This window comes from Microcaecilia unicolor, chromosome 13 (genome assembly GCF_901765095.1).
Source record: "Microcaecilia unicolor chromosome 13, aMicUni1.1, whole genome shotgun sequence".
In the NCBI taxonomy this organism is placed as follows: domain Eukaryota; kingdom Metazoa; phylum Chordata; class Amphibia; order Gymnophiona; family Siphonopidae; genus Microcaecilia; species Microcaecilia unicolor.
This window is the reverse complement of record NC_044043.1, coordinates 26242250-26255780: the sequence shown is the minus strand read 5'-3', so window position 1 is coordinate 26255780 and position 13531 is coordinate 26242250. Positions and strand designations below refer to the sequence as shown.

General features: G+C 47.7%; 1 protein-coding gene across 1 annotated transcript in view; it reads right to left on the bottom strand.

Annotated features, from left to right (window-relative positions):
* Positions 1-13281, bottom strand: part of SUPT4H1 (SPT4 homolog, DSIF elongation factor subunit) — a 109027-nt gene extending 95746 nt beyond the window's left edge. The window contains exon 1 of the mRNA XM_030185883.1: positions 13171-13281. Coding sequence (XP_030041743.1) covers positions 13171-13266 — 96 coding nt within the window. The 5' untranslated portion in view covers positions 13267-13281. The remainder of the gene's footprint in view (positions 1-13170) is intronic.
* Between the last annotated feature and the right edge of the window lie 250 nt (positions 13282-13531).

The following is a 13531-nucleotide window of genomic DNA, read 5'->3' as shown; positions in this document are numbered from 1 at the left end:
AGCTACAACCGTTGGTGAAACGGAGATGATAATACCTGCTGTAGCAACATTGGACTCCCTATGGGACGTACTTCAGGGGATGAACTCCTTACTGACTAAGGTAACTAACTCTTTCACTAAAGAAATTTCGGATTTAAAACAATTGCAGCAGAAGTTAGTGGATAAATTTCAAGATCAAGAGAATCAAGTCGGAAGTTTAAAGGCTGAACTCTCTACTTTGCAGTTGTTTGCAGGAGAGGTTTCTAAAGATAGGGATATATTGAAGAAGAAAATGGAATTTTTGGACAATCAGGGGAGGAAGAATAATTTACGTTTCATAAATTTTCCTAAAGTTCCTCTGTCTCCGCCTATAGATATGCTTCGTAGATATTTCCAGGAAATACTTAAAATCCCAGTTGAGGGTTTTCCACCCATTAATAAAGTACAGTATTTAACTGGGAATAAGAAATTGGCTCCCTCGGCTGCCCAAATTCCGCTTGAAAATTTAACAGGTTTTTTGGAGAATTCACTAGACACTGTGACTGAGAGAACAACCCTTCTGGTATCATTTGCGATGGAGTTGGACAGAAATAATGTTTTCAAATTATATTTTAAACATTTAAATGAAAAATTCCTAGGGGAACAAGTCCGCATATGGGAAAATTAGGTTCTTACCTTGGTAATTTTCTTTCCTTTAGTCATAGCGGATGAAGCCATTACGTATGGGTTATGTCCATCAACCAGCAGGGGAGATAGAGAGCACTCAAACTTTCACAGTGCCCTCTTGGCCAGCTAGCTCCACTGCCTCTTCAGTATTTGAAGCTTCCAAAGCAGTATGGCAAACCGCAATGGGAATCACAAGAGCTTTCCTCACAGCGAACGATGGCCCATCACAAGGGCATGAACTCATAAAGGAGGGAATGCACATCCTCCTGGAGGGAATAAACTCATCCTCCTTATTGTATAAGTGGAGGGGAACACACGCGCCTCCTGGAGGGAATCACACATCCTCCCAACACACTGGAGGGAATGAACTCATCCTCCTATTTATAGAACTGGAGGGGAACACACGCGCCTCCTGGAAAGAATCAACACATCCTCCAAAAAAAACATGCTGGAGGGAATGAACACATCCTCCTAAATTTAAACTGAACATGAATCCTGAAGATTGTTTTCCAACTTTCTCCCAAGGAAGGAACTTCAGGAAATTAGAACAGAACCTGAAAAACAGATTCACAGCACACAATCATACAGGGAGGGCTCATGGCTTCATCTGCTATGACTAAAGGAAAGAAAATTACCAAGGTAAGAACCTAATTTTCCCTTCCTTGTCATCAAGCAGATGAAGCCATTACGTATGGGATGTAACAAAGCAATCCCTAGATAGGGTGGGAACAAGCCACACCACGCGCTAGCACTTGTGCACCAAAAACGCGCATCCCTCCTGCCAGCCACATCCAGCCTGTAATGTCGGGCAAAGGAGAGCTTAGAAGCCCATGTTGCTGCACTGCATATCTCTTGAAGAGAGAGTGCTCCAGTTTCAGCCCAAGAGGAAGAAATCGCTCTAGTAGAATGTGCCTTAAAGGCTACAGGCGGAACCCTGCCGGCCAGCAGATAAGCTGAAAAGATAGTTTCTTTGAGCCAGCGGGCAATAGTGGCTTTAGACGCTGGAGACCCTCTGCGAGAACCGGATAGCAAAACAAACAGATGATCAGACGTCCTGAAAGAGTTAGTAACTCGCAGATACTGCAGCAGAGTCCTGCGCACCTCCAAAAGGTGCAGCTGCCCAAAAGATTCTGGAAACTCTTCCTCTGAAAAAGAGGGCAAGAAAATAGGCTGGTTTAAGTGAAAGGCTGAAACCACCTTAGGCATAAAGGAAGGCACGGTCCGAACCGTGACTCCGGACTCAATTGCAGAAATGGGTCTCTACAGGACAGCGCCTGGAGCTCTGACACCCGTCTCGCCGAGGTAATGGCCACCAGAAAAACGGCCTTCAGTGTCAAGTCTTTCTCCGATGCTCGCCGAAGCGGCTCAAAAGGAGATGCCTGCAAGGTTTTCAAAACTAGCCCCAGGTTCCAAGCTGGACAGGGTGCTCGCACTGGAGGTCGGAGCCGAAGCACCCCTCTAAGAAACCGTGCCACATCTGGGTGAGCAGCCAAAGACATGCCTTCCACCTTACCACGAAGGGAGGCCAACGCTGCCACCTGCACCCGCAGGGAATTATAGGCCAAGCCTTTTTGTACACCTTCCTGCAAAAAGTCCAGAATCGGCGAGACAGGAGCCCGCATTGGAACAATGGCTCTGGAAGCACACCAAGACTCAAACAGGCACCAAATCCTGGCATAAGCCACGGAAGTGGACCGCTTGCGGGCTTGCAGGAGAGTGGAAATAACTTTATTGGCATAACCTTTATCCCTCAATTGCACCCTCTCAATAGCCATGCCGTAAGACCAAAGCAGCCGGCGTCCTCCATGGCTACCGGTCCCTGAGTCAACAGGTTCAGTACCAGAGGTAACGGCAGAGGAGCCTCCAGGAGCATCTGTCGGAGGTCTGCATACCAAGGTCTCCATGGCCAATCCGGGGCGATGAGAACCACTTCTCCTGGGTGCAGCCGAATCCGCAAGAGCAGGCGCCCTATCAAGGGCCATGGGGGAAACACATAAAGTAGACCCGGAGGCCAGGGTTGAGCCAAGGCATCCAACCCTGCCGAGCGAGGATCTCTCCGTCTGCTGAAGAAGCACGGGACTTTGGTATTGGCACTTGTCGCCATTAGATCCATCACGGGCTTGCCCCATTTGGCACAGATCTGCAGGAATACTTCGTCTGCCAGATTCCATTCTGCTGGATCGATCTGATGCCTGCTCAGACAATCGGCCTGCACATTGCTCTGACCTGCAATATGAGCTGCCGACAGACACTGAAGATGCAGCTCAGCCCAGTGGCAAATCAGTTCGGCCTGCGCGACTAGTGCTCTGCACCTTGTTCCGCCTTGTCGATTTATATAGGCCACCGTTGTCATGTTGTCCGACATCACTGACAGCCAATCCTTCCAGGGTCACTTGAAAGGCCAGAAGCGCCTGAAACACCGCTTTCAACTCTAGGCAGTTGATGGACCACTCCGACTCTTCGGGTGTCCATAGACCCTGGGCATGCTTCCCCTTGCAGTGTGTGCCCCAGCCCTTCAGACTGGCATCTGTTACCACTAGGCACCAAACGGGGAGCATCAGCGGCATTCCTCGCCGCAGCATGCTGTCCAAGAGCCACCACTCCATGCTGAGACGGGCCGCAGGGAGCCAAGTAAGTCTGCATTGGTAATCCTGAGAAATAGGAGACCATCTCCGGATTAGGGAATACTGTAGAGGTCTCAGGTGCGCTCTCGCCCAGGGTACCACTTCCATTGTGGCTGTCATCGATCCCAGCAGCTGGACAATGTCCCAAGCTCACGGGCGGGGCATCCTCAGGAGCAGACGGACCTGATTCTGAAGCTTGCACCGCCTTAGCTCGGGTAGGAACACATAGCCCGAGACTGTGTCGAACCTGGCCCCCAAAAACTCTAGAGATTGTGAAGGGGACAGGTGACTTTTGGCCATATTGACGACCCAGCCTAGAGATCGCAGTACTGAGACCACTCTGGCTGTAGCTTGTAAGCTCTCTGTTGCAGAGTCTGCTCTGATGAGCCAGTCGTCTAGGTACGGGTGAACCCTGATACCTTCTCGCCTGAGAAAAGCAGCTACTACCACCATTACCTTCGAAAAGGTTCGGGGAGCTGTGGCGAGGCCAAAAGGCAAGGCCCTGAACTGGAAATGTTTTCCCAACACTGCAAACCTCAGAAACTTCTGGTGCGGGGGCCAAATCGGTATGTGCAAGTAAGCTTCTTTCAGGTCTAGAGACGTGAGAAACTCTCCTGGCTGAACCGCCGCAATGACGGAGAGCGCAGGGATTCCATGTGGAAATGCCGCACTCTCAGGGACTTGTTCACTTCTTTTAAGTCCAGAATAGGGCGAAAGGACCCACCTTTTCGCGGCACCACAAAGTAGATGGAGTATCGGCCGCAGCCTTGCTCGGCGGGAGGCATCGGGGTCACTGCCCCTAACTGAATCAGACCTTGTAAAGTCTCCTCCACCGCCGCCCGTTTGACGGCAGAACCGCATCGGGACTCCACAAACACGTCTCTTACTGGGGCGTTGAATTCTATTCTGTATCCATCTCTGATCAGGTCCAGAACCCACTGATCTGAGGAAATCTTGGCCCACTCCTCAACAAAGAGGGAAAGCCGTCCTCCGATGACAGGCATCGAGGAGAGGGCCGGCGCACCATCATTGAGAGGGTCGCCCCTGAACTCCTGGTCTTGAGCCACCGGCTGCGGAACGCTTGTCCGAGCGAAAGGAGTTCCTCTGCTGACCACGGGCACGTGAAGTGAACCCAGCAGAACGCCCCGGGCGGTACCTTCTAGCTTCACGGAAGCGAGGTCTGTACGAGGAGTGGACCGCCTGGCCCTTAGAGGAAGACCTCTGCCTATCTTCGGGCAAGCGCTGGGGTTTTGGATCACCCAGGCCTTTCACAATTTTCTCTAACTCCTCACCAAATAGGAGAAGTCCTTGAAAAGGCAACTTCACCAACCTTTGCTTAGAGGCCATGTCCGCTGCCCAGTGTCGTAGCCACAGACGACGGCGAGCCGCCACTGCTACTGCCATTTGTTTAGCCGAAGCTCTGACAAGGTCATAAAGGGCATCAGCCAGAAAGGACAAGGCCACCTCCACCCGCGGAGCCACATCCAAGAAGGGCTCCGCTCCATCTCCGGGCTGAGCCACTGCCTGTTGCAGCCAAGCTAGGCAGGCTCTCACAGCATAACAGCTGCATGCAGACGCCCGAACAGTGAGCCCTGCAATTTCAAAGGACCGTTTCAACGCTGTTTCCAGCCTACGGTCTTGAACTTCCTTCTGGGCAACACCTCCTTCAACAGGGAGGGTAGCTCTCTTTGTCACCGCACTACTACTACTACTTATCATTTCTAAAGCGCTACTAGACGTACGCAGCGCTGTACACTTGAACATGAAGAGACAGTCCCTGCTCCACAGAGCTTACAATCTAATTAGGACAAACAGGACAAACAATAGATAAGGGAATATTAAAGTGAGGATGATAAAATAAGGGTTCTGAACAAGTGAATAAGGGTTAGGAGTTAAAAGCAGCATCAAAAAGGTGGGCTTTAGCTTAGATTTGAAGACGTCCAGAGATGGAGCTTGACGTACCGGCTCAGGAAGTCTATTCCAGGCATATGGTGCGGCAAGATAAAAGGAACGGAGTCTGGAGTTAGCGGTGGAGGAGAAGGGTACAGATAAGAGAGATTTACCCAGTGAATGGAGTTCCTGGGGAGGAATGTATGGAGAGATGAGAGTGGAGAGGTACTGAGGAGCTGCAGAGTGAATGCACTTATAGGTCAATAAGAGGAGTTTGAACTGTATGCGGAAATGGATAGGAAGCCAGTGAAGTGACTTGAGGAGAGAGCTAATATGAGCATAACGACACAGGCGGAATATTCTACTACTCTACTACTTATTTCTATAGCGCTACTAGACGTACGCAGCGCTGTACACTTGAACATGAAGAGACAGTCCCTGCTCCACAAAGCTTACAATCTAATTAGGACAGACAAACAGGACAAACAAGAGATAAGGGAATATTAAAGTGAGGATGATAAAATAAGGGTTCTGAACAAGTGAATAAGGGTTAGGAGTTAAAAGCAGCATCAAATAGGTGGGCTTTTAGCTTAGCTTTGAAGACGGCCAGAGATGGAGCTTGATGTATCGGCTCAGGAAGTCTATTCCAGGCATATGGTGCAGCAAGATAAAAGGAACGGAGTCTGGAGTTAGCAGTGGAGGAGAAGGGTGCAGATAAGAGAGATTTACCCTGTGAATGGAGTTCCCGGGGAGGAATGTAGGGAGAGATGAGAGTGGCGAGGTACTGAGGAGCTGCAGAGTGAATGCACTTATAAGTCAATAAGAGGAGTTTGAACTGTATGCGGAAACGGATAGGAAGCCAGTGAAACAACTTGAGAAGAGGGCTAATACAAGCATAGCGACACTGGCGGAATATTAGTCGTGCAGCACAATTTTGAACAGATTGAAGAGGAGAGAGATGGCTAAGTGGGAGACTTGTGAGAAGCAAGTTGCAATAGTCTAAGCGAGAGGTGATGAGGGTTCTGGTAGTGTGCTCAGAAAGGAAAGGGCGAATTTTGCTGATATTATACAGAAAGAAATGACTATTAAACTGCTTACAACTATTAAAGATAATATAATGATGCAGAGGAACACTGAAGATCTTGAGAACTTTGAACATAACTTAAATATTCATTTTCTGAACTTCCCTAAATCTCCAGTATTATCATACTACTACTACTACTACTAAACATTTCTAGAGCGCTACTAGGGTTACGCAGCGCTGTACAAATTAACAATTAAGGACGGTCCCTGCTCGGAAGAGCTTACAATCTAAAGGACGAAATGTCAAGTTGGGGTAGATAAGTTCTCCTGAGAAGAGGTGTAGTGGTTAGGTACCGAAGGCGACATTAAAGAGGTGGGCTTTGAGCATTGATTTGAAGATGGGTAGGGAGGGGGCACGGCGTATGGGCTCAGGGAGTTTGTTCCAGGCGTGGGGTGAGGCGAGACAGAAGGGGCGGAGCCTGGAGTTGGAGGTGGTGGAGAAGGGTACTGAAAGGAGAGATTTGTCTTGAGAGCGGAGGTTACGGGTAGGGACGTAAGGGGAGATGAGGGTAGAGAGGTACGGAGGGGCCGCAGATCGAGTGCATTTGTAGGTGAGTAAGAGAAGCTTGAACTGTATGCGGTATCTGATTGGGAGCCAGTGAAGTGACTTGAGGAGAGGGGTGATATGAGTATATCGGTTAAGGCGGAAGATAAGACGTGCGGCAGAGTTCTGGATGGACTGAAGGGGAGATAGATGGCTACGTGGGAGGCCGGTGAGGAGTAGGTTGCAGTAGTCAAGGCGAGACGTAATGAGAGAGTGGATGAGAGTTCGGGTGGTGTGCTCGGAGAGGAAGGGGCGAATTTTGCTAATGTTATAGAGGAAGAAGCAACAGGTCTTGGCTATCTGCTGGATATGCGCAGAAAAGGAGAGGGAGGAGTTGAACATGACACCGAGGTTGCGGGCAGATGAGACGGGGACGATGAGGGTGTTATCAACTGAGATAGAGAGTGACGGGAGAGGGGAAGTGGGTTTGGGTGGGAAAACAATAAGTTCAGTCTTAGACATATTCAGTTTCAGGTGGCGGTTGGACATCCAGGCAGCAATGTCGGATAAGCAGGCCGAGACTTTGGCCTGGGTATCCGCAGTGATTTGTGGTGTGGAGAGATAAAGCTGGGTGTCGTCGGCATAAAGATGATAGTGGAAACCATGAGAAGAAATCAGGGAGCCTAAGGAAGAGGTGTAGATTGAGAAAAGAAGGGGCCCAAGGACAGATCCCTGGGGAACTCCAACAGAGAGCGGGATAGGGGAGGAGGACGAACCATGAGAGTGTACTCTGAAGGTACGATGGGAGAGATAAGAGGAGAACCAGGAGAGGACAGAGCCCTGGAACCCAAGGGAGGACAGTGTGTCAAGAAGTAGGTTGTGATTGACAGTGTCAAAGGCGGTGGAGAGGTCGAGGAGGATGAGGATGGAGTAGTGACCTTTGGATTTGGCGAGGAATAGGTCATTGCAGACTTTAGATAGTGCCGTTTCTGTTGAGTGTAGGGGGCGAAAGCCGGATTGAAGCGGATCAAGGATGGCATGAGAGGAGAGAAAATCAATACAGCGGCTGTGAACGGCGTGTTCAAGTATCTTGGAGAGGAAGGGTAGGAGGGAAATGGGGCGGTAGTTAGAGGGACAGGTAGGGTCAAGTGATGGTTTTTTGAGGAGTGGAGTGACCACAGCATGCTTGAAGGTGTCCGGGACAGATGCAGTGGAGAGAGAGAGGTTAAGGATATGACAGATGGTGGGGGTGATGGTAGGAGTGATGGTGTTGAGTAGGTTAGTGGGGATGGGGTCAGAGGAACAAGTGGTGGCTTTCGAGGAGGAGAAGAGATGGGTGATTTCCTCTTCGGTGATAGCAGGAAAGGAGGAGAAGGAGGCCTGGGTAGGTTGGATGACAGAGTGAGATATAGGCTGAAGAGGAGGAGAGGGAGTAGTGGTGAATTCGAGGTTGATCTTCTGGACCTTGTCACGGAAGTAGTGGGCCAGAGATTGAGGAGAGAGTGAAGGGGGGGTGGGAGCAGAGGGCACTTTGAGGAGGGAGTTGAGGGTGGCGAATAGACGACGAGGGTTAGAGCTGAGGGAATTGGTCAATTGGATATAGCAGTGACTAGGGCATCCACTGTAGGCATTTGAAAACGAGCCATATGTCCCTCACGCAGAGGGTATAACTGCCCCATAGCCCTGGAAACTCTCAAAGGTCCCTCGGGGTCAGCCCACTGAGCCGAAACAAGCTCTAGGATGGAGTCATGCAAAGGGAAGGCCCGAGCAGCTTTCTTGGTACTAGCCATCCTGGGATTACCCGAGGAGGCCATGCCACTGTCAGGATCTTCAATCGAGAGGGCCTGCAGGGTATCAGAAATAAGCGCTGGCAGCTCATCACGGTGGAAAATCCTCACCGCGGAGGGATCATCCAGATCCTGTGGTAAATCCGCACCTGACTCTGGTTCCTCAGACCAAGAACGTCAGAGTTCTCCGAATCCTCACACCCCGACCACGGGGGGGGAAAAGGTGCACCACAATCTGAAGGGGAATTAACCCTTCTGCGCTTACCTTTAGGCCAAGCATCTGGGAAAAAAGCCTCACTGGGCAGTCCCAGGCCAGAATCCATCGGGGGGGCAATCAGAGGAGCCTCAGGCGACCCTTGAGGAAGGGCTCTTTTCATCATGTATGCTTTATGCAGCAAAAGCACAAAATCCGGGGAGAAAATCTCACCCTGGGCACCCAAATCCTGTCCGGTGCTAGCCACTCCTGAAATAACCTCATCTCGAGGTGCCCCACCCGGCTCAGGTCTCTCCGTGTCCACGGAGGCCGCGCCATGCGGTGTAAGCAAAATGGTGCCCGCTGCCAGCTCAGAGCGGAAAGAAACATCGCTCGCCATGCTCGGGCCGGCTCCTACGCCAATACAGCACGATTTACAGAGCCCTGCTGCTGATTTGCGCTTGCCACAAGTGGTACAGCGCTTTACATTGTCCGCAGCCATCGCCGAAAAACGGCAGTAAAATCCAAAATGGCGGTTCGTACCAAAATCGCCCCGATCGCGGGCCCACCCCGGAGGAGTTGGAAAACACTCTTACCTCAAAGGATCTAGTGTACAACTACGATCCTGCTGAAAATCAGGTCAAAAACCTCTGTTCCAGCGTCTCTGCGTTTAAAAACGCGACGCAACTTTTTTTTTTTAAGCTGTGAGGAAAGCAGAGGTATTGAAGACTCCAGAGGCTCAGATGAGTGGGAAAGGCAGGGAAAGGGCAAACCTATATGCCTGCATCCACTGTTGGTGGGTAAGGAAAGGGAAAGCAAGGCAATATGTCCACATCCACAGAGGTATGGGTAAGGCAGGGAAAGGGCTAACCCATGTGCCTTTAAAGTGAAGCTGCTATAGCCTCCAACACCCCGGTTAACAACTGGCAAGCCAGGAACCACCTCCCGGCAGATTTTTCTGGAGCTCGAACAAGCTGCAGCCACCCTGCTAAGGGAGATAGAGAATACTGAAGAGGCAGTGGAGCTAGCTGGCCAAGAGGGCACTGTGAAAGTATGAGTGCTCTCTATCTCCCCTGCTGGTTGATGGACATAACCCATACGTAATGGCTTCATCTGCTTGATGACAAGGAAATCCAGATTTAAATAAAGATACTCAGTTGCGGAGACGAGAATTTATGAGTCTTAGATCTAGAGCAATTGCCTTAGGCGCTTTGTCTTAAAATTTCCATGTCGCTGCATTATATCTACAGATTCAGTTGCATATATGTTTCTTGAACCCCAAAAAATTAAAGTCTTTATTAGCTCTAGAGAAAGTAGAGGAACTCAAACCTGAATGTTCAATAGGTTGGTACGCTGATATTCGGCTGTGAGTAATGTGCATGCCACCGCTCCTAAATTCGTTTTTTATTTCCTTTTTTCTTTTAATATTACTTGTTTCTTGCCCGTGTAATTGTGGTCTAAACTTATTTTATTTATTTCCTAACATGTAGTGCAATGATAATTTATGTTTCCTTTTTCTGACATTTATGTTGTATGACTAAGTGTAATATAAAGTTAATAAAAAAAAATATCTGCAACCACTACTCCAGGAGGATGAAGAGATATTCCCATCCCCACCAGTGCTGGCCTTCGGACAGCCACCCAACTTAAAACATAAGCTCTCTCAAAAAGATAAGAGTGGCACACATACTTGCAATATATCCAGCTGCAAACTATGCCAGAACATTTCTCAGGACCCCACAATCATTCACAAAGGAAAAATATTCAACACAAAGGAATCCTTCCAATGTATATCATTCAATGTAAAAAGTGTGACGCAAGGTGCTATATTGGAGAAAAGCCAGATGCTAAAGAAGAGATTTAATTTCCATAGACATCAAATGAAAAATACCAGTGCCTCTGTGGGACAGCACTTTACAAAACCAAAACACCGTATCAATGATTTTATAGTTCAAATACTACAAGACAACTAAGACAATACAGGAACAAATGACCTTTGAAGTCAACCAAAGTCTACACATCATGAACACCTGGGCAGATGCATTCCGACTGAAACTGAATGCAGAAAAAACTCAATGCCTCATACTTACCTCCCAATACAACACGAATAAATTTACCGCTATTAACACACCTAAACTAAATCTGCCAATATCAGAAATTTTAAAAATCCTTGGAGTCATTATTGACCGCCACCTAACACTTGAGACTCACGCGAACAGCACAACAAAAAAGATGTTCTACTCCATGTGGAAATTGAATAAAACCATTCTTTCCAAGATCTGTCTTCCGCAACCTAGTGCAATCACTCGTACTCAGTCATCTGGACTACTGCAACTCACTATACGCAGGCTGCAAAGAACAAATACTGAGAAAACTTCAAACAGCCCAGAATACAGCAGCAAGACTCATCTTCGGAAAATCAAAATACGAAAGTGCAAAACCCTTACGTGAGAAACTACACTGGCTCCCACTCAAGGAACTTATCACCTTTAAAGTATGCACCTTAGTTCACAAAATCATTCACGGTGAAGCCCCTGCATACATGTCTGATTTAATAGACCTGCCACCCAGAAACGCTAAAAGATCATCCCGAACTTTCCTCAATCTCCACTTCCCTAACTGCAAAGGCATAAAATACAAAGTACTACATGCATCAACCTTCTCCTATATGAGCACGCAATTCTGGAATACACTACCACGCAATCTGAAAACGATCTACAAATTAACCGACTTCCGCAAACGATTGAAGACTCATCTCTTTAAAAAAAAACTACTGCAAGGATCAAAACACATGAACTCCATGCACACTAATAGAAATGCATCAATACACTCTCTTCTGAAGTCTCTTCCCCCGTATTTTCTCCACACTTAAAAATCTACCCACAGATAAAATTGTTATACCCTAAAGCTCTCTTGCTATTGTTCGATCGCCCTATCATTTCCCCAGTGTTACATTCCATAGTTTCTATACTCCTAATGATGTTTTGACTTGACTTTGTCTTCCCATAACTCTTCACAATGTAACCCATAATCGCACTGTAACAAATTGTATTTACATCATTCAGAATGTATTGTAAGCCACACTGAGCCCGCAAATAGGTGGGGAAATGTGGGATACAAATGCAATAAATACATAAATAAATACATAACAATTAAATATTTGACACCCACCAGACAGGACTTAAAGATGTGGGTTTTCTAGCCCATTATAAGCCATAAAATTCTACTGCTTTGTCACCCTCTTATCACCATGCATAATCTTCATGACCCTCATCTAACCCACCCCACCTTCTTCCTGTGAGACCGTCATTGGAATGCTTTGATGTTTCACTTATGTATAGTGTTATTTATCAACATTTGCTTATTTCTGATCTGATGAAGATGGGCTACCTTTGAAAGCTAATCATAAAATGTATTGTTAGAAAAGAAACTAAGATTATACCTTTTTTTACTGGAATAAAAAAAGGTATCTTATTTTCTTTTCTCTGTTTTATTTTATTGCTATTTTATATCCACCCCACCCTTCTCTTTATTCTATTGTAAAACCACTTTGACATGTTTAAGAAGTATATCAATAAAACCCGAATGCGAATATGACACTCTCCAGAGTTTATGATTAAACTAAGCCACGCCCATGTACATTTTCAAGGTGTTTTTTTTTATCTAGCTTTTTAACTCTGTACTTAAGTGGTTTCGAAAATTAACCGCAAAGTTAACAGTTTACCCCTCCCCAAAACAAAATGCAATACAATCCACGACCAACTGTGGTCCTCAAAAGGTCCATATTTGGATCACTTAAAGTCTTAAACGTATTGTAACTTTAACTTAAGGAGAAAAATACATAGTAACATAGTAGATGACGGAGAAAAAGACCTGCACGGTCCACCCAGTCTGCCCAACAAGATAAACTCACATGTGCCATTTTTTTGTGTATACCTTACCTTGATTTGTACCTGTCTTTTTCAGGGCACAGACCGTATAAGTCTGCACAGCACTATCCCCGCCCCGCCTCCCACCACCGGCTCTGGCATAGACCGTATAAGTCTGCCCAGCACTATCCCTGCCTCCCGCCACCGGCTCTGGCACAGACCGTATAAGTCTGACCAGCACTATCCCCGCCTCCCAACCACCGGCTCTGGCACAGACCGTATAAGTCTGCCCAGCACTATCCCCAACCACCAGCTCTGGCACAGGCCGTATAAGTCTGCCCAGCACTAGCCCCGCCTCCCACCACCAACTAAGCTTCTGGGGATACAAGAAAAAGCAAGTGGTTTTCCCGAGAGTAAAACTAGCAGCCGGTGGCTGAGATACAAATCCCACTGACGCTCCTTGTGATTTTGAGCGAGTCACTTTCCCCCCCATCGCCTTAAAGAAAACACACTGTCAGCTTGAATTAGGCAAAATCCCAGAGGAAACACACAGGAGAATCAGAAAACACCTAAAGCCCCGGCCCTCCAGTCTCACTTTAACCAAGGAACAAAGTAGACAAGCCCGCAAATGCCTCAGATCCTTCGGGACTGTCTCCAACGCCATCTCCACTACGTCAACCCGTCTTCTCATCCCGTCATGCGCAATTCAAACGCGATAATCAGCGCATGCGCATATTGCTGCTTCCTGAGAGTTCGGCAAGGGGTGTGCTGTGTGTCTATGTAGGTCTATTATCTGGGCTGAAGCCAGTAGGCGGAGCTTGACGCCGTTTTACTTCACCCAAAACAATACTAAACGCTATTGAACACAATAAGCAAAGATTATTAGAGGTAAGGGACTGCTGCCCTATGGCTGTTCCAGTTGGATAGACAGTGCCTTAAAAAGTGGAGGACAAAAG